At 36.2% G+C, this 27,045-nt stretch overlaps 1 protein-coding gene across 1 annotated transcript in view; it reads right to left on the bottom strand.

Annotated features, from left to right (window-relative positions):
• LOC122809687 (von Willebrand factor A domain-containing protein 5A-like) overlaps positions 1–27,045 on the bottom strand; it is a 1,458,063-nt gene that overhangs the window by 1,215,890 nt on the left and 215,128 nt on the right. The window contains exon 6 of the mRNA XM_044081363.1: positions 1,169–1,341. Within this exon, the coding sequence (XP_043937298.1) occupies positions 1,169–1,341 (173 nt within the window). The remainder of the gene's footprint in view (positions 1–1,168; positions 1,342–27,045) is intronic.

The following is a 27,045-nucleotide window of genomic DNA, read 5'->3' as shown; positions in this document are numbered from 1 at the left end:
ATCCCCTTTTCACAACGTAATTCTCTTTTCACAACACTTGAAACTCCCAAGGTACCCCATCAATAACTGAAAATTCATTTACATAACATGGTCATGTAATATTTCATTTTTAATCCTTTCCCAAAGGCCCAATAGATGGAACCATCCAAAAGACCTAGGAGGCTTTCCTTACCACTCCACAACCTTAACTCCCATATATTCATATACACCTCAATCCATCTTTTCAACAACCTGTATCCCTGTCCCACATCTATGGGTCTTGAACTTTCCTACATTACTGATCTCAACTGATGATTCAAAATACTCTTTTCCGCAGTGCCATATTTTCAGCTGCCCCATACAGTGTGAAATCTCGCTTCCCCCATTTGGGTATCTGCCTATCTACCCTTAACGTATCTTTTCTTATTCTACTCCTCTTCTCGTCATACTTGTCAAAGACCCATTGTATATCTTTAAGTACCTTATTATGGTTGTCAGTTTCCACATACCTATACAGATACAGTGCAACTGGAAGCACCATTAGTGAACCCACTTCTCCTCCCACCTGTCTAAAAGTGTGGGCACTCTTTCTTTCTCTCTCAACTCTATCCAATTCTCATCCCTATTTTATTCATCGAAGGATATACATTCACCCCTCCCCAATATTTGCTCCCATAGTTTCAGCATGGCAAACAACGTTATAAGGAACCTTTGTTCCAATTCTAATTCTAGGCATTCTGACATTGCCTATGGGACTCAGTCATACCAAATGACCTACCCATTTTAGGGACCAGCACAATGTTAAAATCCCCTCTTGTAAGACCCTGGTCATCTTTGTACCGCCTTCAAAAAAACACTTAACATGTCTTTCCTATCCTAGTTCCACTTGTGCCATAGTGAGATGCTACCACAGCACGTTGTCCTTCGTGTACCTTCCCATCACCCATCCCTCTCACCCCCACATCAGAATTTATATTTTGGGACTCATTCTAGCGGGTTCTGGCATTTCAAATGGTTAACCACACATCATATATCATAGTGGAACTATTTTTATCACACTCTTCACCTAGGGTTTATCATTAGGATAAATTAGTGTTTTCAACTATTTCAGACATATTACAATAACTTACTAACTAACTAACTTACTAAATAAATAAATAAGCAGAGAAGTGTACATTATAGAGCATACCTGTGCTGCAGTCTTCAGGTCATCACTGTAGACAATGTCTGTAAGTGCACAATTAGATTTAATAGCCTGGATTTCCTGCACTCCCTCCACTTGGAGACTCAGGTGTAGCATATAGGGTAGGTGATGTGGAGCCACTCGAGGTATGCTTTGAGTAACATTCACACCTGTGTAGTCTGAAATAAAGAATATTGCATTAAAGGCATCTCCCTTGTGCATCCTTCCAGTATCACTTCTGCTTGAGCAATGTGAAATACAATAGAACATTAATGGTTTACAAAGACTTATAAACTGAGTAACATTAAGAGGTTGAAGTTTCCTGTAGAGCTGGAAGACAGACTCCTGGACTGGTTCCATGGAATACCATAGCTTATCTCATAAAACTTACAGCATATCTGTTCAACAACTTAAAATATGTATTCTTATTTTTTAAGCTGAACACTGAGTAGGCTGGTCACTAATGAAACGTACATTGTATTGTTTTAGTCTGGATAAAATGCAGAATAAGAATCATATTTCTGCATATTAGCTTATCTCAGGATTCACCATAACTGCCTTTGCTGCAGATGTCTCTCAACAGACAAAAACATGCAGAACACACACTCCCTGAACTTCACTATCAGTACTCCTACTTGTAAGTAATAGTTGTCTCTCTATTGAAATGTCAGTGATCCAAATGCCTAGTGCTGAAAATCTGAAATAAGATGACCAAAAACAGAAGAAAGAATCTCAAAAATCACTCTTCACATTTAATCTTCTTTTTGCATGGGACCAAGCACCCCCTGCACCCCACATGTCAAGCACCCCACCCCCTCAGACTTATATACACCAACTCTGAAACTGCCATACCTCAAAAAGGGAATATTTCAATAAATGTCATCTCAGACAATCTTTCAGAAATTCAGTCTTCATATTTTGGGACTCGTTCTAGTGGGTTCTGGCATTTCAAATGATTACCAAATGGGTATGCAAGGTACTGAGTGAAGCACTGGATCAGTGGCACTAGGTTTTGCAGCAGTAAATTATTTGACAGGACTTTAATTCCTCTAGTATCAGTGTTCTATGTTTTGAAATTATTAAATTGCTAGTAACCTTAGGTAGTGACCTCATACTCACCTGCTGACATGGACTGAAAGATCAAGCTGCAGACGGTGATAAGACAGGAGAGCCAGAAGGGCCAAGAAGAGATGTCGATATGCCAGAGTGGAAGAGAACAAAACAAAACTGTATTATATCACATGCTGAACACACAGATGGGAGTACAGATGGAGCCAAGAATAACAGAGCAAAGGACAAAGATGACAAGCAAAACTTGACACATGAAAACAGAAGCATAGTAGAAAGCTGGGGGAGGCAGAAGAGGGTTACAATTTTATCCAAAGATAAAAAAGGGCAAGGAACAGAAACAGAGGAGGCAGACATTGGAGTAGGAAGAGGAAAGATGGTACAGCCGCATATGGGTAACAGCCTCTCAGACACCTTTGGGGGCTCTGAAGTTAACTGCTGGATAAGAAAATCACTAAAAATCCAAGATAGGAATATCACAGACAGGAGTATGTGCACAACAGGAAACCAGAAAGCAGGAGAGATCTAGAGAACAAACTAAAGAGACAAGAAGTAATCCAGAATTGGATGGATTGGATACGCATGGAAAGGGAAAATAAATATTATTTTAAATATTAATAATTAATATTAAATATTTCTTATTTAAATATGACTTTACTTGCAACTCAGTTAATACATTAACCGATAGTATCTTATCTCTCTCAAAACTAGCATGGCTTTTGGTCTGGTAGCAGTATATCCATAGTCATGTAATAACCCACTCACTGATAGCATTCTTCTTGAATGTACAAAAGTCTACTTAACAGAGCCATTTTTATTGACCTCACCAGGTCCTTTGTTCTTGTTAAACATTCAGTTCTACTAGACAGTCTCAGTGAAACAGGTATTAATGATGGCACACCGCCCTCATTCAAAAACTACCTTTCTAGCTGCCACTTCTCAGTGAATTTCAACTCATCAGCTTCTCAGTCAATCTATTTGCAGAAAGATGTTCTACAAGAATTTATTCTGGCTCCTCTCTTCTGTATACACTAGCAAATTCCCTCTTGACTTACCCCATCTTACTTTCCTGTATCATGACCTGGTCCTGTTCGGCTCCAGCCATTCTCTCTCTCGTGTTCTTATTCAATGAGTCAGTAATGAGAAATTACTGTTTAACGTCTCTAAAATAAAAACAATGTTTTTTGGTACTAGGCAAAAGCTCACTTCTGTCTCCAGATCTCTACAAATCCTCGATCTGAATAACACTTTTGAAAATGTCACTGCATTCAAATATGTAGGGATTTGGCTGAATCCTTATTAAATGTCATTCTCCACCTGGACTACACACACACACACACACACACACATATATACACACACACCATGTACATATTACACACAAAAAAATCAACTCTATCCTATGTTGGGTTAATGGGATCTCCTCTTTTCTTTTCAGCATTGTAGGAATGCCATAGGTAAAGATATCTTACTGGCTCAGCTAGAACATGGACTGCCTCCGATTACATTAAACTCTAAAAGAAATGCATCCACCATTGTAACCATCTCAAATATATCATATGCAAATTCATCACTCTCTCCTCAAAAAATGAACACCACTGAAAAAACATTGAAAAATCTAACTTGCTACCTGTGAAACAATATGCTGACTTTGTACCATCTCTCAGCTGTTTAAACTTATCAAGAATGAGACATCCTCCCCACTAGATTCCAGACTTTTCAGACATACACCAACATACAACCTTAGATGTCTTAACCACTAAGGTCCTCTCCTCCACTCCCAACACTTGACTGTCTCTGCTTTCTCCCTCTTTGGTCACTTAACTGTGGGAATGTACAGAAGAGACTATAAAGAAAAACCTGGAGGAAATTTGAGGAAAAATGAAAACAACATGGAACAGAAGAGGAAAGGGACATTCACAATACACGGGATGGTGAACAATCAGAACGATGGCATTCTGAGTAATACTGCATAGAATAAGGAGCATTCAAATAGACCAAGTGGAGAGAAAACTGTAAAACCTAAAGAAAGTGAGCTACAGAAAATGGTACAAAGGTAAGAGGAAGGAGGAGAAACAGAAATAAACTGACAACAGGCATAAGGAAAGGAGGGCGGAGGAGGACGAGGGCTCAGACATTTAGCAATACATGCCCTGACTTGTAACATAATGCACTAGATAGATGCACAGTAAATGATAGCAGAATATATAGAAAGAGAAGAAGCCAGAGACTGGAGAGAAAATTTCAGTAACAGAAGTGAGAGAGCAGAGAAAGAGCTAGGCAACCTGATTTAGGGAGAAGGCAAAAGAAAAGAGTTATGAAAAAAAGTTTGGGATAAACTTAGTAAGAAATCTTACCTTAAATAAGCTACAACAACATTACAGTATACCAAAAACAGAGCGGCAGAACTACTTAAACCTAAAGGAAGAATGGACACAGGTGAAGAGGAAGAGGGAGAATCAAGAAGTGGAGGGATGAAATGGTGGTACAAGGAAGAGAATGACACTGCAGATGAACTAGGGAAAAGAAAACAAAGATGTAGACCAATATATGAAGATCTGAGAAGAAAGGAAGCAAGGAAAGAAGCTATGGAAGTAAGGAAAATCTGGGAAAGGGAAGATAAATGGAAACTTAGTCCATAGAAAAGAAACAAGTACTGCAGATAAACCATCACATGCAGGAGACCCATATGATAAAGGACCTGATGATAAGGTTGTTACACAGATAGTATGCAACTACTAAAATACTAATCAGAGAAGGAAGGAAAGAAATTCATTACTATTTGGGAAGTTGAGAGAAGAATGATACATATATTCTTGGGATGCCAAAGACCACATGATGTATGAAGGGATACATTTCAAAAGCCAAGGGGAAAACTTATAGGACTTCTGCATGGGGGGATACATGAGAACAGACAGTGGGAAAACAGGGGGATAAGGATGTATAGGTTTATGGCTTTTGAGATCAAACTATTATCATAATGAAATGGGAAAAAAGGCAAAAGATATCAGAGCAAGACCAGAACAAGAAAATAACAGATATAGGCACAGAAGATTGAAAAAAGGGTCAAGCTGAATGAATGGAGGGAGGGATGGATAATGAAAGGCTGGAAGGAGGTGTTGCAATAATATTGTATCCATACATGGATCAGGGGATAGGATGAACAATGGAAAATGCTATACAGATGGAATGTTGGGGGAAGTATAGGGTGAGAGCAAAAAAGTGGATACAGCTCATGGGGAAAAAGTTGTACTATGCATAGGGATTGCACAAGAATGCATTGTTGCTTGATGAAAACTAATTTGAAAAAATGTGGAGAGAGGGAAGTAATATAGAATTGAAAAGGTGACAGTTATAGATAATGGGGGTGGGGGTGATATAGAGTCCATACATATAAAAATGTACATAAAAGATAATTAAATAAACTATTAAAGGAATTCAATCAATTATAAAGAATGAGGGTAAGCAGTAATATGTTCAGATAGTCAACACTTTTATGGAAGAAAGGAAGAAATGAAGACAGGAGAACCTGGAGAGCAATTTTACTGTAATTAGTAATTATAAAATATTGTGTTAGATGCTTCAAGTTAAGATGAAAAGAAGAATGATGAACTGGATGCAAGAATGTGTATGGCTTCCGTCAGGAAAAAAGACACATTAAGGTGTGTGTGGATACAGCTCATGGGGAAAAAGTTGTACTATGCATAGGGATTGCACAAGAATGCATTGTTGCTTGATGAAAACTAATTTGAAAAAATGTGGAGAGAGGGAAGTAATATAGAATTGAAAAGGTGACAGTTATAGATAATGGGGGTGGGGGTGATATAGAGTCCATACATATAAAAATGTACATAAAAGATAATTAAATAAACTATTAAAGGAATTCAATCAATTATAAAGAATGAGGGTAAGCAGTAATATGTTCAGATAGTCAACACTTTTATGGAAGAAAGGAAGAAATGAAGACAGGAGAACCTGGAGAGCAATTTTACTGTAATTAGTAATTATAAAATATTGTGTTAGATGCTTCAAGTTAAGATGAAAAGAAGAATGATGAACTGGATGCAAGAATGTGTATGGCTTGTGTCAGGAAAAAAGACACATTAAGGTGAGTGTGAAACTCGGAGGGAAGAAGAGAGGAGTGGAAGAGATTATATCAAATGTAAACATAGTTAATAAAACATTTTGGATCAATATTACATTCAATTTTATGTAAATTTTACATGAAAAGGTTTTGATGAAAAACTTATTAGATGTATAATGGGCAAAATCAGAGGTTTAAACTGTTACTGTTAATTAGATTTTCTGTGAATCTAGATTCGTGAAAAAAGGGTAGTGCTTAGCATTAATAAATGAAATAAAATGAAATTAAACTAAATAAGAAAATAGACAATGAACATGGAGATAAAGGGCAACGATCAGTAAGGTTTATCAAGGCTATGCTTTTACTCAGATATTATTTGTAGTATTTATAAATGTAGCAGTCAAGTCAAAGCTGAATGGATGATGAAAAACAAGGGATAGTGTAGAATTTCCATGTACATGGAAAGGATAATGGATGTACAGGAAATTAAAAGAGTATTAGAACATAGTTTATAGAGATATGATTTAAAGCTATATAAGAACAAAAAGCAGTAATGGTTTTAAGGAAGGGTTAGTGGTATTGGATATTTACTTTTCTGATTTGATGTTGGGGGGGGTCAGGTTTGATGGCAAACAGATGGAGATGGAAAAATGAGGCATTTAGTTGGATAAAAATTCTGGCCCCAATATAAATGGCATTCATTAAAAGTTTACTTGATTTCATTACTTTTATTAGGGTTATGTATTCAGTTAGACTGATTACAATTTTAATCAGGACAATTATAAATAAAACTACTTTAATTCAACCTTATGGGGAATAGAACGCATCTTGTTAAAAGAAAAATATTGTACAAAGGAATTTAATGAAAGTCTGAACATGTTGTATACATTTCCAATTTTCTTTTTTTTTTTGGTGATTTTTTTATGGCAAAACTAGAAACTGTTAGGGTATATGCTGAAAGTGAGATATAGACAGTTTAGGGATAAATGGGACTTGGGTAGGGATAACAGTCTGGTCAGTAAGCAAGATAAAACAGGGAGGTTTATGAAGAAAATTACAGCACAATTACAAATAAGATTCAAAGGGAAACCTCCAAAATAAGCATGATTTTAGAAAAATGTATTAAATATATATATATATATATATATATATATATATATATATATATATATATATATATATATATTAAGAATTATAATGAATTGAGGAATGGAGGGATTTTTATGAAGATTCAAACACTGAAAGCTACCAGTTAAGGTTAGATATTGTAAAATCAGTATGGAAAAGGAAATGATTGGCTAAGCATGAATCAGAGCAGCCATGGGTTCACGTCTTCTTAGAATGTGAAAGAACAAGAGGTTTTTGGAAAGTGATAGAGAAAGAAAATGGCAAAAGCAAATGATAATGGTTATATTTTCTGAATTAAATTAAAATAATGTCTGTTATGATTTTTATGCTTCTGTGAAGAAACAAAGGAAATAATGGAAATAACTAGGGTGCAAGATTAAATATTAATACTTATTTTACGTATATACTAATTAGAGAGCATAAACATATGCTTTATTAAATCTAAGTGGAATATGTAGTAGTTTGTGAAGAACATGTTGAAGCTGGGAAGAGAAATTTCTATAGAAAAGCTTATTATAATGGCATTTAAATATTGACCTACTGATGCCAATGGCATTTAAATGTCCGGAAATCATTTACACCCACTTTTATTTATTTGATTTATTTATTTATCCTTTGATAACCTTGTGGAAATTCTGACTGAGACAATGGCTCACTTTTAGAGGAGGACCAGGAAGAAAAGCTCCACAACAGAGTCGAAAACATTTAAGGAGTAGCTGATAAGCAATTGTATACAAGAGGAGAAAATTCCCACAAAAGATAAAATACCAACAAACTGAAATACATTTCCAGGATAAATTATCAGCAATACAATATGTACTGCAAATAGCAAGATACTCTGCAGAAGTGGATAGCCAATATTAAGTAAACTAATACATAGTTACTCAAAATACTGACTATATTTATAATATATGGAGTTGAGCAATAATAGAGTATTCTGCTGTCAAAGTAGACAGAGGAATAGAATGAGATGAGGAGGAGTAACGTGCAGGAGGGACAATCAAGACCCTGGCAAGAATGTTGATTATTATTAGAAAGACAAGAATGTTATAGAAGGACACAAAAGAGGAAAATAGTATTGTCAGCAGAAGAGCTAGAAGAGCATACATTAGTTGTACGGTATCATTAATATGACATCTTTGTTGGATGTTTAGCCATTACTACCTGCTAAGATAAGGAAGCATTAGTGAATTAAGAGTGAGAAAGGCATAGCTATAATGAGTTGGTGGTCATGCTTCTGTTTTGAGGGTTGTGCAGGTACAAGTCCAGATGTCAGATAGACACTTTTTTAGATTGGTCTTGAAATTGGAAAGATTGCTAGTATGTGTAAGGAACAAGGGGACAGAGTTCCAGGAGTGGGCTACACAGCTGGAATAGAGAGAAGTTCCTGTTGAGAGGTGTGGTTTGTAGGCAGTGAGGAGCATTTTGGTTTCAGATCAAAGTGGCCTAGCAGTGGTGTACATATGCAAGAAGTCAAGTAGGGCTTGGCTTTGTTCTGCTTTATATATTAATTTATGGACTAGGAGTAGTTGGGTTTAAGTGAGTTGCTTCAGTAATTCAAGCCAATCAAATTGTTTTAGAGCTAAGCAATGATAGGTTCTGTTTGATGAGTTAGTGGCAAATTTTGCTGTTTTATTGTAGCACTAGTTTAGTTTATTTTGGATGGAAGCTTGAAGTTAAGCAGTACTGGGGAGCCATATAATAAAGTAGGGAATAGGAGTGTAGAAGCAAGGAGTTTCCTGGATGAATCAGTTAACTAGTTTTTGAGTGTCCCAAGCTTTTGGTGATTGTTTTTTTGTGTGAAATTGTTGCACGTGTAAGTCAAATTTCAGTTTATCATCAATTGCCATGTCTAGTAGCTTTGTATGGGGGATTGACTTCTATAGGGATGCTATCAGATGCTGTTGCTGAGTAATTTTGTTTGAGGTGTGTAAGGCTTTTGGAAGAAATTACACCAGCTTTGTATTTTTTGGATGGAGTAAAAGCTTGAAGTTAATGAGACAGCTTTCAGCTGATGAAAATGACTATTGGGTGAGGTGCTGCAGAGTAACTAGGTTTCTAGTAAAACAGGTTAATGTGGGATGATAAGCAAATTGTATGAGGGATGCTTGACATTTGGTAGAGTGTAGGTTGTTGGTAAATATGTTGAAAAGCAGTGGCCCCAGTATGGACCCTTGGGGAACACCTATTGTAATGGGTAGGAAGGATAAGTAAGAATGAATCCATTTAACAGACTGGAGTTTATTGGAAATGTAGCTGGAGAACCAGTTGGTGAAGGTGTTTGATAGACAAAGTGAAGACAGCTGTTTTAGAAGAAAGCTATAGGAAACAGTACTGAAGGCCTTGGATAGATCCAGAAACACAGCAAAATCATCTGGCATTCACCTCTTGCTAGGTTAATAGTGTTGGTGTAGTCCAGAGAGCTGCAGTAGTGCTATCATCTGGACTGAAACCATGTTGTTTGAGGGTAAGTAGGTTGTTAGCTTGCAAATGAATCATGAATGCATTTTTCAATGATTATTGAAAGAGGGAAGAGAATGTCAATGGGTCGAAAGTGTGATATATTATTGGAGTTACCCCCCTTGTGAAGTGGATGATGTGAGACTTTTTTCCATAAGGCTGGGGCATGTAATTCCTGAATAGTCCTATTTATGAGAATGGATACTGAAAAGGAAATAGAACTAGATGCCATTTTTAAGTAATAATCAGAAAGTCCATCTGGAGCAATTGTACTCTGTTTAGTTTGTTTTAGGTACTTCTTGATTGTTATGGTAGATTCTGGTTGAAAAGACAGAGTGAGCATTAACAGAACTAGGAGGTCAGACTGAGTGGGATGTGGTCAGATTATCAGAGGAGGCCAATGTGTTTTGATTTTCATTGTGAAGTAGTTTAGCGATGACTCTTGGGTGAGATAAAATTATCATTGAAAGCATTAGCTTTATCTTCCAATGAGCAGTGGGGGTTGTGGTCTGGTTGTCCATTTGATCCAGTCTGTACTATTTCAGATATGGTGACACAGAATTGTCTACAATTTTTGTAGCATCTATTCTAAAAATTGGAGTAATAATGTTTCTTGTCAAGACTGATCTGGCGTTTAGCTTTATTTTTGTATGTATTTCTATTGTTGAAGATTATTTTCTGTTTTATTATTGAGCCATGACATCCACTTTATCTCTATTCTCATTAATTTCCTGGTAGTAAGAGTGAGCCAAGAAGCAGGGTTGTTTTGCATTTTTTATGGGTAAGGATACCATGCTGTTTAGTAGTTCCATAAATATATTATTAAAATAGATAACAGAATCATCTAATGGCAAGGTTTTAGGATATTCCAATTGTGAGACTGTAGACAGGTGTTAAACAATTTGGGTCAAAGCTGTTTATATTGCAAGAAAGCTTATGTGTGTGTACCCTTGGAGAAGTATGGCATTATCCTGTGGCATATATGGACATGTGGTCACTAAGTGTGCTTGCCAAAGTGCTATGGAGCTTATACATATTGTTTTATGTGCATTTAGTTTTAAGTTACTTAGAAGTAGTTCGGAATTGGGGAAGGAGAGTATTGGAGATGGAAAAGGTGACAGGTGCATGCTACTGTGGTACATTATTGCTACTCCTCCTGCTTTTTTTGTTTAATCTATTAGCTCTATGGATGTTAAAGTTGGGGGAGGGGGTATTTCTGTGTTACTGATATTTGGTGTTAGCCAAGATTGTGTTACTACTATGTCACGGGAGTGATATTTTATCCATGTGTGTAGATCTGGAATTTTGTTTACACTGCTTCTGAGCTTCATATGGAATAGAATGAGTTTTTTGTTGTTGTTTCTTATTTTGTTAAGAGAGAAGTTTAGGTTTTCAGGAAAGGTTGATTTATTATTTGTGGAGGAACTTGGTGATAAGGTCCAGGGTTGGGGTGAATGTCACTTGCTAGAAGTAGGTTCAGTAGTACACTTGTTTAGCTGTGCTGTTTTAGTTTTTGTGGAACAGCTGGTTATATTACCTTTGAACTTTTTTTGAAGGTATTGAGTATTTTAGGTTTAATGAGGTTAGTGTAGTGATTTTTATATAAGTGAGTACTTGTACTGAACAGGATAGATGAAGGAGTTACATTATGTCTTTTGGTAGTAGGTGAAGTATTCAGAGAGTTACGTTTGGTAAGATGTAGAGTTTCATAATATGAGTATGAGAGAGGTTAGCGTAAAACATTGTTATCATGTGGGGAGTTTAAGGTGGCAGATGTGTTAGAAGAGAGCATCTTTAGATAGTGATCACTAGAAAATAGGCATTGTCAATTATAATAATAAAGAGATGTAAGAGGGTGTGATTGGCTTGCTACGTTTTGGTGGAGGAAGTTGCTGTGCATTGGTAGAATAGTTTTACAGGTGGGTCAAAGTATTTGTCAATTATAGTAATTTGGTGATGTAAGACTTCATTATTAGTTAGATATGTAGCAGGTTTATGAGGGTGAGGTTAATGTGAGTATTTTAGAGGAGGTGGGATTGGGTGGAATATGGGGGGTAGGCTAGGGGAGCAGAGTGAACTCAAGTGCAGCATGGGTGAAAGGAGCAGGTTGCACCAGCAGTACTGTAGTTTGGCCAAAAAAAAAAAAAAAAAAAACTATCTGAGAAGATTTCCTGACTGCAGAAAATCACTTTTGTTCAGTTTAACTTTTATTAGTGGTGTGTGTATTATTTTAAAAATGTATAGGTTAGCTTTTAGAGAAAGTTTCTTTCTGTGTAGTAAGGAAAAATATATATTACAGCAGTATAACAAGACAAAAACGAGAGAGATTTTGTGTGTGTGTGTGTGTGTGTGTGTGTGTGTGTGTGTGTGTGTGTGAATGGGGGGCACTAATGCACTATTAATGGGATGGTAACTAACACATAGATTATATTTGAAAAAGGCACTATTAAACTGAGACCAGAGTTAAGGGGTTGGTGCTGACTATGTCCCAAGTCACTTGTGAATACCTATAATGGTCAGTAAAGCAATAAGTCAAAACAAAATTATTTGAGAGGACTTAAGAATATTTGTAGCAGTTATTTAAAAACAGTAACATACAGGGTTTTTGATGCAGGTTGAAATCTCACATTCTCCATGCAGACTCCCTTTGTTTTTCTACCTTGCTTATTGATTGCCTTCACAATTGCAGACAGTGCACATTAGCAGTGAAAGGTATGGTTGCCTGATAGTAAGGGTCTGACACATACCCTTATCCCTTGTTCTTTTAGCTTGTTTTAGAAATTGCCCTCACAGCTGAACACAATGCACATTATAAGAGAGAGGTGTGATTGCTTGATAGCTGGGAGCTAATAAAGACCATTACATGGCTGCTAATGCAGGCTGGAAAACTTTCTTATCCTCAAGGCAGGTACCCTTTTTTCTTTTAGCTTGCTTTGTCCTCACAGTTGGAGACAATACACATTAGGAGGGAGAGGTGTGGTTCCTTCATAGCTGGGGTCTGACACAGACCTTTACTTCTGGTAAGCACACTGGTCGTGGGACATATCTGGGGATCCTTAACAATGCTGAGCTTAAAAGAAAACTACTTAATCTACGACCAAATCAGGCAGATCAGACTTCATAATAAAAGTCTTATCTGAAAAATGGACCATGAATAGTACAGCACTGTTTATGTTATACAAGTGTCAGCATTAGAGCATGAATCCAAATACTTTATGTAGAAAGTTGGAGTCTGACATAATGGTTAAGAAGTTTACCTTACAAACAAGAGGTACAAGGTTTGATTCTCACAAAGGGAAAATTGGCTAGGCTTAAAACAGCACACAAGGGCAGCCAGCCTATTACTTACATATGAATTTGTGAATCTGTGTAGAGAATAGAGCTCACACCATTCTGAGCTTCAAAGACAAATGTATACTTCATTATGAATTAATGACACATAAATGTTGATTTTAAATTAAGCTATTGCAATGTACTACAAGTTGACCACTAGAATGTTGATGCAGAAATACAAGTTGGAGGATGTAAGAAAATACAAAGCGAACTGGATGACCAGGAAAAGTAAAATTTTATTGAGCGCTTTCGTCAATTTTTAACTATGACTTATTCAGAATAAAATCAAGTTACACACTGAGTCTTATATAACCAGTGCAATAAATCAATTAAAAAACTGTAAAAAGTGCATCCACTTTTAAAGGTACAGGCTCCCTTAATGCATTTTACTAGTAAGTCATGTAAATATAACTATATTTTCATAACCAAGAACAAATAAAACAATAACATTCTTGTCATGGTTGTAAAAAACATGGAATATTTAAATGCAGAAGTCTGCTTTTAATTTAAAAAAACTACTAAGTGAAACCCTATCATTAAGCCCTGGGCTCGTGATGGCATTGACCCTCAGTTGCCATAATAGTTATTTATACTCCAGTAAATGGTCAAGTTGGAGGATGTAGAAATAATGGCAGCAGTGCTAAAAAGAATCTGGGTTCACCAATCACAAAGGAAAGGGGTCAACATGAGCTGAGTAGGTCAGCATTGCAAGCAAACAAAATATTTGGATGTATACTTAGAAGGAAAAACTCCATAAGCAACGAGGTAATACTCTTATTCCTCTGCATCACAGTCCTGTTTCTAGGGTTAAGAACTGCTGGTAGTGTCTTATGTTCCATAATTAGCATAAACATTCATCCATGTAAGTCAGTTTCCTGGTTAAGGCTATTTTGGCTTCAGGGGACTGAATTTAAAAACATACATAGTTTTTTTTTTTTAATTGCACGTTTAAATATTTGGCCCTTCTAATTTCTGGACTAAGTAGTGTCATATGATATTCACTTTTAAAGAGCTAGCATCCTGGAAATGAAACTTCTTAAGGTGAACTGTAGCTGATTTTTGTACTTAAGTCACCTTAACCAGGAAAAAGGAGTCATTGTAATATATATATAAATCTAGTTAAACTGTTCAGATCTTAGAAAGTCTCTCTCATTATCCTTTTGCTAGGAAGTTTTACAACAACCATGCCTTGTTCATGAGAATAAAAGTCAAAATGCCCATTCTCAGAATGTGAAGCTGTTTGCAATCTATAGAAGGTGGTGATCTTCAAGTTGTTTATGGTAAATTTTAGTGACAATAAGGTTTGATTATCTGAGGGACCCAGTTTGTATAATTGCTTCATGGTTGGGTTCACAAATAAAATAGACTTCTCTGTATAGCAGGTCTCAAGAAAGAAATATGTTTTTGTGCATGTTCCACGTCCAAGAAAACATTTGAAGTTAAGTGAATATGTGGTTGCTTTGATTTTAGAAAACTAACAATAGTTTACGGATATAAATATCAGACAATTTTATATTTAAGATACTGAAAATAGTTTTTTTCATCAGAAGTATAGGCAAATGATTATATTTAACGTATAAATGCTAAACAAAGGACTGGCAGTGTCACGTATGTATCATAATATTGTATTTAACCCATAGAATATGTAGATTAAATTTTACCTACATTTCAAATTAAAATGTTTTATTAGAACATTTGTTTTAATAAATTTAAGAAGTTGTTTTTATGTCACATTTCTTATAGTCTTACAAATTGTGTTCAATTGTGAGATCTTCCATGGTCTCTCCATTTCTTTATTATATCATGTTATCATATAACCTGTAATCTGTTTTTAACACTCTTTCATATCCTTGTTCATTTTTTGGACCCATTGATTAAATCAAATGCATTAATACAAATAAAATACAATAAACAGCTTCAATGTTTTTGCATGACATACAATAACTATAACATGGGGAAGCCATCAATGGTTAAACAAGCATAGCTCCAGATGTCATTATTTACACATGTTTATGAAAAGTATGATCAGAGGGGGACATCTAGTGTATGGTCTTTAGCACTGGGGCCAGAAAGGATTGCATTCTAGAGTCCTATGCATTTTTATGTTTCAACTCTGGAGTCAACACATGTCATTTCCTAGAAGAGAAGACAACAGAAAAGCAATGCCTAATCAGAGTCATCTCACTGTGCACATCAATAGAAAAGATGGATTTTAGAAAATGTGCTATTACAGATTAAAAAAGGGCTGCTTCCCAAACCATTTTGTTTTGTTTTAATAAAGCACTCAGACTACTACAGCCTGCACTAATTTTAATTGTTATATGTACATTTTGTATGGTATGCAATGGTCCTTGATTTTATAAACATTTTAGAAATATAAGAAATACATCTTAGCCAGCATTGGTATTATAGGAGAGTTATAGATCATTGGACTCTTTCAAATATTTCCAACTCTTTCATTTAATGTTTGTTCTCTGACTATAATACAGTAAGACATTTCAACATTCAACTATTTCCCTGTAGGTTTTACGCATTTTTCCTTATATCAAATTAATTTTGTTACTTTACTGTAGATTTTTTAGAAGTTTTGTGTAAATACCATAAACAAAAAGAAAATTAAGCAATGACAGTTTTTCCACTGTTTAAATAATAGCAACAATTCTTAAAAAGTTATTCTATTAATTTAGTATTGTTTGTGACTACATTTCTAATTACTTTGATTTATGAGTAAAGTATGCTGCAAAAAGTAAAAAGTCCCCGAGCTCCATGTTGTAAGAAGAATGGCTAAATCAAATGCTGTTACATTGCGACTCACAGGTCCTTTCAGCTGCAAAGGAAAGAAAAGTACAACCCTGCTTTCTGTGATATCAGAGCTTCTTTATTTTGTTAGGATAAACACCATCATGCTTTATTAATCTTTCTGGAATCAACTTATCACCATACTTTATAAAATATTTTACCTGAAAGACCAGGTTCAAATCAAAGCATTAAATTATTGTATTAAAATGGACATTTTAACTTTGAATAGAACTTGAAAGATTTCTGTAAAATGAAGATGAAAAAGATGAGCACCACCACTTATTTGAATTAGTGTATGCTTTTGGCAATATATATAAAGTTACTACCGACAATATGACCAGTTGGCATTAAAGTCTTATTTATTTCATTTTGTCATCCTTTCCCATCTTCAAAGTCCTTACATTATTATCAAGTTTTACTCTTGATCAGTAGCTTGTAAAAAGCAAACTATATGTAAGATGTCTTTGAATAAAGGGTACTATAAAGTCATCAATACTAAAATTCCACTAGAAATAACAATACCCTGATTATGAAAAGTATGACCATCCAGAATAACCTACCAGATACTGCCATGCCTAATAATTTAACTAATGGAGTTAATTTGCAAGGAGCTGTGCTTCTTCAACTACTTATCATAATCGTAAGTTGATCATCCCTTTGTTGATACAGTTTTAACCTGAAATGTATGTCAATCATACATTCTGCTTTTCTGATTTTTCTCTATGTTATTTTTTAAACTGTTTATTAACTGGGTATGTGAACTGCTATAGTATCTACTTATGTTAACCATGAAATACATATTTAAGACATTGATTTTAGTTCTTTGACCTTGGTCTACCAATGAAATAATAATGTGGAAATAACTTGAAATCATGCATTCTAAGATGGCTAAGATGGAACTTTTTTAATGAATAGCCATTTTCCTAAAATATCCTGAAATACAATATATATCCCAATCTTTAGCCAATGTTAATATTTTATCATCTTATTCGATCTATGATCTTCTGTTATACAGGAGTAGTACTGAAACTAAAGCAATAACTGATCTGTTTTAATAAACCATAACCTATTTATAAAAAGTTATATTTGTACAAAACAAGTGAATCACTTTCTACTAAAAGCAAATAGCTAATGCGTTAAAATTTGGAGCTGAATATCTTCAACCATATTCATGACAAAAATGGTATCTAGTTTGCCTTATTTATATAGTAAAAAATAGATTTAAATGGTACCCTCAGTCGAATAATTAGATATACCATAAAAATCAGATAGTTTAAAATGTCTGAATTATTTAGGAGCTATCAACTTTGAGAAGGAAATTCTAGTAGATCTTTGAAACCAAATAAATAAAACAATAAATAAATACATATGTACGTACATACATAAATAAAATGAAAAGTAAAATTAAAAAAAAAAAAACTGTAATCTGGCTCAGTGATTTTTCTGGCTTAAATATATTTATAAACTGAGGGTTATTTTTCTGATTCATTTCAAAGGGATGATACGCTGACACAACATAGAATAATAGTCTGGGGAAAATATTTCATGGTTGATCATCTTTTTAAATCTTCTTTCATTTTCCCAAGTTATTTTAGAAAGTGCATAGGAAGTCTTTTGAAAAAATGATTTCTAAATATTTGAGGTTAGACTTAATAGCAATTCCTTCTAAAACTTATGAGTTAAGCAGAGATCAGTCTTCAAATAAAGGAAATAGGATTGGTTTATAAAGCTTTAAGCTATAACTTGACAATAAACACAACAAAGAAAGTACCTGGGATTCAATAACACCAATACTAAGTGTACACTGTTCTGAATGAACAGACAACGTAGGCATAACTCACACCTTCTTCCTCCTAATTTTAGTTTTCCTACCGATTTTCTTGCAGCTTTAAATATTGACAGGGATTCATAAAGGTTACCACAAAGTATAGACTACATGTGCACTTACTGTAATCTTTCTGAGTGACTATAAAGCACAAAAAATGTGGTAGGGATATTCTTCAATACATCTTATGTATATTTAGTGTGCACTTTGTGTAGGCATTAATGAATCCCAGGGAGTGTCTCTTTCCAAAATTATTCAGCTTCATATTTTTATTTAGCAGTCTCATTTGATATTTTGCATATTTTTGTGACTGTCCTAAATCTAAATCCTTGGGGTAAATATTTCAAACTTGAAATTGTGGAAATATTAAGAACTGACTTAACATGGGAACCTGCAGTTTTGCATATACCCCTCAAAATATGTAAGCTTAAATAATGAATATATATAATTTATTTATTTTCTGTTTGTTAACCAGGACATTCTCTCTGAGAAAAAGCCTGTTTTCAGTGCAGGCCTGAACAGAAAAACTCATTTATGTGAAACAGTCAGAATGTAGCATAAGTTTCACATTGAGTTTAGCATACAAGTGAGCTATGCTATTTTTTTTAAAATGGACAAAGTTGCAGTGGAAGAAACAAATAGATTTTGTAGAATCACACAGTGAGGAAGTGTTTGTGTGTTATGATTATAGTAAAGACTAAGTAAAGCATTAGATTTAGTGCTGCATCTGTGTACTGTATGTCTAAAGTATCTTGTGTAGTGGTAGTGTTATGGAAAGGGTTTTTCTAAGGTAAGGTAAGGTAACCTGCGAAGTCCTCTGCCCACCTTACTAATGCATGCCAACCATAGCCTAACTCATAACCCTGCAAATTACCTTAGAAAAACTCTTTCCATAACACTACTACTATTAAGACAAATTATATTTGAATGTATGGTGAGGTAAAGAGAGACCAGTTGTCATAATGGTTTAGGTCTTCATCCCCCTGCACAATGTACAAGGTTCGATCCTGACTTCGGCCAATGCCTTTTTGGAGTTTGCATGTTTTCTCTGCATCTCTGTGGATTTCTCCCACCACCGAAAACATGCTGAGTGTTTCCATCTCAAACTCACCAATGACTGGAGCTTTGGCAGCAGCATAGGATGTTCATGGTACCCTATAAGGGGAAGAGTTGCCAAAATCAGCTCAAAGCAGTGATCAGAGAGGCTCTAAGGTCAAAAGAGACCAGATTAAAACCTGGAAGTTGACTGGGAGAAAGTATAACAGTTCAAAGAATTACTCAGGTCTCCAGCACCCAAAGAAGAGGAGGAAATAGGTGGAGTTGAAGAAGAATGACAGCACCTTAAAACAGAATATGTGAGGACTACGAAACAAATATGTGGCCAAGCCAGCTATGGAAATAAAGTATATAAGAAAAATTGATGGTGGAATTCAAAAGTCCAGGAGGTAATCAGAAGAAAGAAGGAGTGCAGGAAAAAGTGGGAGATAGAAAAGACAGCCAGGCTAGGAATTCCTCTTCGTCTGCAAAATGCAATTACTGGTGCCAGGCACTTTGTGAAGACCCTGGGCGCAGTAGATAAGCCAAAGGGCAGTGCAGAGAATTGGTAGTGCATTGAGCCAGCTATGAATCTGAGGTATCTTCTGCAAGATTGTCTGATTGGGACATGCAGGTATGCCTCTTTTAGGTCCAAAGTTATGAGCCAAGCCTTCTTGCCCAGCATGGGCAGTAGCTGCTGCAGAGTCAACATTTTGAATTTTGGGATGTCCAAAAATGTGTTTAGAATAGACAGGTCCAGTATTGGTCTCCAGGCTTTGTCCTTTCTGGGCACCAAGAAAAGTCTCGAGTAAAATCCTTTTCCCTGCTCTTGTTGTGGTACCCGTTGAATAGCCCTCATGTCCATGAGGGATGAAACTTGTTTTTGTGCCTCTGCCCATTGATTGTGTGGCAGGTCTGGCATACCTTTTGCCCTTGGCAGGGTGTGAAAGTGGAACCTGTAGCCCTGAGACACTATGTTCAAGACCCATTTGTCCTGGGTAATCATGTGCCAATTTGGTGAAAAAACTGCTAGTTTTCCCCCTAAGGGGGGGGGTGCCAAAAGATAAGTGCTTGGTCCTGGCAGAGGAAAGTCATTGGGACTGTTTCCTGTAAGGCTGTGATTTGTCTTCTCCGCTTTTGGAGGTAGAAGCACCCCATTGCTTAGGCCTGTATGAGCCTTGGGGCTGGGATCTGCCTCTGGGGCATCTGTATCTGCCTCTTTGTGGCCTGTCTGACACTGGAAAGGACCAATTCTTTGTAGGCCAGTTCCTGCTAAATCTGGGTGGCTGTACCTGTAAGAAATCCTTAACTGTCTGCATGGATTTCGCTTTATTCTCCATTTTCTTCAACACCTCTTCTGCCTTAACACCAAACAAAGTATCATGCTGTAATGGAGCATCCAATAATTTTGCTTTAACATGATCAGGCAGATTCTGTTCCTTTAACCAAGCATGCCTTCTAATTACCAAACCCGTAACAGCGGCCCTGCAAGAGGCCTCCAGTGAATCAAAACCACATTGCAAAGTATGCTTTCCCACTTGTTCAGCTGCATGCAATAAATCCTGCAGTTCCTTGTTATCAGAACATTCAGAATTTGTCAACATTTTCTGTTTAAGCAGTGACATTAAGTATTGCTGATATTTAAGCATATGAAATTGACAATTTAAAGCCCTTACAGCTAAGGTAACAGAAGTGTAAACTTTTTTCCCCTATCTGTCCAGTGCCCTAGAATCCCTATCAGAGGGGACAGGGTTTTTTGCAGTGGAAGCCTTGACCCCTTTGGGACCCTGAGAAATAGTTTCTGGGTCAGCAGCAGGGTTCTAATATAGAAATTTATGAGAGTCTGGAACCCTCTAGTATCTGTCTGGCTTAGCAGGTGCAGGGGGTAAAGAGTCAGGAGACAGGCCAGACTCTGAAAATACATCATCTACAATGTCTAGAATAGGTGGAATAGCAAGAGGTCTGTGCTGAGGTAGTAAAAGAAAGTCTCTGAGCCTTTTCTTAGATTCTGAGTAATCTTGGCTCTTCCAGTGAAAATGTTCCCTCATGGTATGCAGGGTTTCCCCAAAATAATAATCCTCAGGTAGAGAGGCTGAAGGAATAGATTCTTCAGCATCAGAATCCTCATAGGGAGGAAAAGAGTATCCCTGTTCAGAAGAGGAATCAGAGGAAATTGAAACCTGATCAGAAGAGTCATATTCTGTCTCTTGCCTAGGCCTCTTATCAGGAGGGGGATGGGAACCCCTGATCAAAGTAATTAGGTCTTCGGCCATCTTAAGCATCTGTTTCTTAGGCATGGAAGTCTGTCCAGGAGAATGCTGTACTTGTTTCTTTGTCTTTAGAGCTGTTTTAGTCTTTGTCTTTGAAGTTGGCTTGACATATAATTGTGTAGGTCTGAAAACACCCTCAGAAGCCGATGCCTGCTCAGCGGCTCCGGACCCATCTGAGGGAATATTTTCCGAGAGTCCAATACCTTGAGTATCCAGAGGCCTAGTCAGCTCCACATGGGAGTCGGAAGCGGCCTGTGGCTCTGAGGTAGCGGGAGTCAGGGGCTACGAAAGCGCCTCACTGAGAACCGGCGACTGGCCTAGCGGAGGCCTCGTCGGTTTTGGACCTCGGATGCCTGTCCTTTTCCTTTTCCTTGCTCTTTTTATAAACTCCAGTCGTCGGCTGTTCTGACGGCATTATATAATTAAACCTTCAGCCAAAGTAATGAAAGGCAGAATCGTACCGACGCTTAATAGTGCATTGGTTAAATCTAGCACAAAACCAACAGCTAGCAACATCATGATCAGGGCCTAGGCAAAGAATACAGTAAAAATGAAAATCCTTATGAGGTATTTGCTTCCCACTAGAAATACAATTGTTAACTTTTTCTGACATTGGTCTGGAGCAAGAAAAAATTTTCCCCAATGGGGTACTTAGCTTTAATGAAGACTTCAGATCTGAAATTTGATTTTGAAATTCTCAGGAGCCGGCCGACCAGCACTTGCGAACTGCTTTTGCTTCGGGCACCGCACGGCAAGAAAGACTAAAGAAAATGGCGTCAGCTGCATCTTTTATACCCCTGGCGCACTGACGTCAGGGAAGAGGCAACAGCAACCGATGCTGGACCAAGACTTTGGAATTCAGTCCGACTGCGGGTAGCCTGCCAGCAGGATAACCCAAGAGTAATGACTGCAACAGTGAAACACGATGAACATCTAGGCATTCCTATACTTGGAGAAGGCATAACATAAGGTCCCAAGAAAGCTGATTTGGGCAGTCCTGCGGTGTTTCAAAGTCCAATTACTCAAGTACAAACAATGTTTGGTCTCACAGATGGACTCCAAGTGGGAGTGGGTGTACACCAGGGTTCATCTCTGAGCCTACTACTGTTCATACTAATGATGGACTACATTAGCAAACAGATTGGAGGGGTCAGCTCAACAAAGTTGCTGTATGCAGAAAATGTGGCATTACAGGCAGACTCTGAGCAAGAACTTTAGCAAAAAATGGAGAATGGAATGCAAAACTGAATGCACATGGGAAGAAACTGAGCACAGATAAGACAAAGCTAATGACAGCAAATGGGGAAATCAGGAGAAGCTAAGAACTGAAATAGAAGGGAAGATATTGGAACATGTTAACATCTTCCAGTATCTGGGAGGGGTGGCTGAGAAGGGAAGTCTAAATGAAGAAGTCAAAGTTAGTATCAGAGGGGCTGTAGCCAACTGGCATAGGGTGTTATATGTAGTGTATGACAAAAAATGGTAAAGAAGATGAAAAATAAGGTGTTCAAAACAGTGGTGCAACCAGTATTACTGTATGGTATGGAATCCTGAGCAGTAAAGGCAGAACAGTTGCGGAATCTAGAGGTGATGGAAATGAAGTGCCTGAGATGGTTGGCAAGATGCACACTGTGGGACAGATGAAATGAAGACATAAGAGCCGAAACCAAAGTAGCTCCAATTACAGAAAAGATCAAGGGGAACAGATTATAGTGGTTCAGGCACATGTGCAGAAAAGCAGAAAACAATCTGGTGAAGATGATTTGGGATGGACAGGAAGAAGGTAAGAGGAAACAAGGGCAACCAGCAAAGAGGTGGATGGATTGTCAAAGAAGGCAGGAGTATGGCATTGAAATGAGAGAGATGACAACAGTTAACATGACACACTGACCCCATGTAGAAAATGTAAAAAAGGGGGTTGATGATGATGATGATGATGATGATGATAATGAGGTGGGGTTATAATGAATGACTCACAAATGGAAACTGTTTAGAATGTTTTTCATATGTTGATTTTTTAATGCTATCATCCGTCACCTGAGTTTGGATACTTGTGCATTTCAGTAAATCAGCATATACTCAAATGTTTGTGTGTGTGTGTGTGTGTGTGTGTGTGTGTGTGTGTGTGTGTGTGTGTGTGTGTGTGTGTGTGTGTGTATTCACATATGCACCAGATAGATAGAAAACTATAAATATATTTTATGTATGTATAACTTTATATTTCAACAAATGATTGAGTTTAACCAACATATCAAGAGATGATTTTAAAAGCATGGTTACAAAATATATAAATGTTTGTATATTACTACCAAAATTCAAAAATAAACCTGCAAAATTTGTCACACATTGAAAAATATTGGAATTATTAGAAGATGTTTAGCTCAGTTTGTATTTTGTATACTTTTCAATTCAGATTCAATCGTTAGTGGATTATTTCAATCTATTTCAAACATATAATTCAAGTAATATGGTTCAAAGCATTTAAGATCCTGTCTCAGCTGTATTTATTTATTTATTGACATTTGTTTTCCTGGAAAGTCCAACTGCCCAAAAACCTAATTTCAGTGAAAGCTCAGGGAGAAAAGCTCCAACATATTACTTGAAAGTAAAACAGTAGAATATTATAAACACTTACTACGTATTGCCATTTTTCAAATACAGCAATGTAGAGAAGGTTGTCGTATTTACAAGTATAATACAATTAAGCAATAACCGATGATGTGGTGTGGTATATTGAAGATGGTTTAATCATGAAGTCAAAGCTCGAGTGATTAAATAAAGCCAACTGTGGGTAAATTTCAATATACCGCAACCACTGTGTCAGTTATTGCTATTATACAATGATATTATTTAAGAAAAAAATACTTAATTTTCTTAAATAATGTCTTTATATAATGGCTCCGTGCTGCCCTTCTGCATTTTTTCTGATATCCTGGAGCTTTTTCTGATATACTGCGCATGTGTATGTGACTTGTGTTCCCATGCTTACACAGTACATCAGTGCTGTGCAAAGGAAGCAGTGGAGAAAGGAAGATCTCCGTTGCCCTTTTTTTTTTTTTTTTTTTATTGAAAACAAAAAAAAAAAAGAAACTGGGAGACATTTTACATTCATGAGAGCCTGGACAGACAAAATAAAAGGATAATTAGGTAAGTTTCTATAGTTTTGCAGAATGTACCTGATTATCCTTTTATTTTTGTCTGCACCGTCTCCCTCGTTCATTTGAGGTCTTCCATTTTGTTATTTTAGTAAAAAAAAGAAAGAAAAGTAAAACACTTATGAGATATACTAATGGAAAAAGTCCAGGTGACTGTACCTTTTGCCATTAGTATATTCTCGGATTTACAACAAGCAAGCTGGTTGGGCTGACTAATCAGCGTGCTCGTTTTTGAATATTAATGGCCAGTCATTGTATAATTCAATATAATACACAGTAACCAAAGAAATGGTGATAGAGTCTAATGAGAAAACTATGCTTAATTTGTTTACATGATGAAGACAGAGCCAGAAGCAAAGGTGAGATAAGCAGGGAAAATTAATTAATTCAAAAGAGATAACTAAGACAGTCTTTAGTTAAGAATAAGGACTATTAATAAGCTGGCAAAAAGTTTCACTGATGAGAGACATTGAAGATCACTTAGTAAAGAAAGGATTATGTGTACACAAAAAAAAGAAATTATATTTATAAATTTAATAGAGAAAGAGACAGTTGCAAATGACAATAAGTATTTGAAGGATATTAAATTTGGTAGAAAGCAAGTGAGTAAGATTTTCAGTAGTGGAACTGGAGATGGTAATAAAGGTAGGAGAGAGAGGTAGTAGGTCAGAAAAATGAAAATGATTATAGCTAGAGGAAGTGAAGTGACAGGATGGCTGCAAGAAAGAGAGATGAGAGATTAAACTGTGGTTAAAAGATGGATGTGAGGTAAAAGAAAAAATGATTATAAAATGGGACTAGCCTGATGTGGAGCATATGCAGAGCTAGGAATTAAAAATGTTTTTAAAGATGTTTTGAACATGTGGAGGTTGGACGATGATCTGATCATTACAAGGAGCAAGTACCAGACTTTATATGTATATGGAGTGTCCCATCAATTTTTTTTTTCTGCATATGATAAGGAATCATTTATCACTTGATCTTAAGGGATGCTGTATGGTATAATTTGGAAAATTGCACCAAGAGCTGGTTAGGCTAAATGATTGTTTATGATTTTTTTTTGTGGTGAGAGTAACTATATGTATATAAGAAGTTAGTTATCATATTTTATTTTTAAGTCTGTCTCTTTTTGCTAGTCTAATAGCTTGTTTACTAAAATACATTTTACTAGTTTTAAAATGGCTCTTTTCATTCAAGATATGCTCAAAATGTTTGATTGTAAAGACTGTACGAGTTTGTCAGGCTACTGACAGACATTTGTATGCATGCTGTCTGACGTTATATTGTAAAAACTTATTTTGGTAACAGTGAAATTTTCTCAAGTCTCCACTGTTGAATGACAATGGAGAAGATATATATATATATATATATATATACACATATATATATATATATATATATATATATATATATATATATAGTTTCCCTTCACAAGATCGAATGGATGGAAGCTCGAAATTCATAATCTCGAGACCAAAATCTCGAACTTCCATTCACTCGAAATTGTGAATGGGAGCCTTAGGTTTAAAAAAATAAAAAGTTAACTTACCTTATTGCAGGGGGCCAGGTCCCCTGTACCCTAGAAGTTTAAATGTGAATGTTCTATGACCGCACTATAGCGGAGGAATGGAAAATCTTCCGTTTTGCACTTACGCATATAGCACGGAATGGGAGATTTCCCTTTCCTTCACTATAGTGCGATCTCGGAGTAGGTATATTTAAGTAGAGTGGTGTGGGGGGTGCAGAGGGGTGAAAGGTGTTAATTTCTTTGTTTTTTTTTGTCCCTTTCATATGTTCGAGTTTCTCTAAATTCGAGATTCTGGTTTCGAGTTTATGACTTTCGAGTTTAGAGAAATTCGATCATATGAAGGGGAACCATATATATATATATATATATATATATATATATATATATATATATATATATATATATATATGAGTTTGGGTAGTGGTGCAGGGTACAGAGGAGCAAAACTACTTAGCTTTGAGGACTGACAAAAGTTGTTTAGGTGTTTTTTTTATCTGTCAGCATTCAGCTGAATGACATTGATAGACCAATTTGAACCAATAGCGTATATATTTTTTATACAGTTTGTTTTGGTTTAATAAAACAACTACTACATTCTTGTTTTCTTTTTCACAGAAATTACATTTTTTTTAATAAAAACATTTTTGAGAAAAAAGGTGGTACACAACAAAAAAGCAATTAGTTCTAATCAATACATCAACACCTACTTCCCAGACAATGTTTTACAAAAGAGAAGAGTTATACAATGTTTCGAGTTATGCTCCTGTTTTGAGATGTTCTTGTGCTCCTATGACAATTTGTTAATGGCTGAAGTCTGCTTGAATTACCAGTTGAGATGTACTAAACCGGTTGCTCTTTTTCTTATGTGTAATTAACAAGAGAGGAACTTCAGAAGCAGGGCCGGTGTTACAATTTTGGGGGCCCAGCAAATGTCAAGTTGGGGGCCCCTGGGTGCTTCCAGTCTAAGCATCACCTTGTCATTGCCACCCATCCTAAGCAATCTTTTAGTTCATGCTGCAAAATTTTAGAAGTACATGCACACAGACCTGTTGTAGTGTAAGAGTATTGTAGTTGCATGTCAATGTACCATACTATGTTGGCCCATCTTATAAAGGGACATTCACAGTTACTGGCATTTAGATGCATCAGTGATACATTACAACAACTCTGTACAGGGCTGGACTTTTGTGAATTTGAA

Source organism: Protopterus annectens, chromosome 8.part0 (genome assembly GCF_019279795.1).
Source record: "Protopterus annectens isolate FY-2018-M chromosome 8.part0, PAN1.0, whole genome shotgun sequence".
NCBI classification, from domain to species: Eukaryota; Metazoa; Chordata; order Ceratodontiformes; family Protopteridae; genus Protopterus; species Protopterus annectens.
Note: the sequence above shows the minus strand (reverse complement) of the source record. Positions and strands in the feature narration are given on the sequence as shown.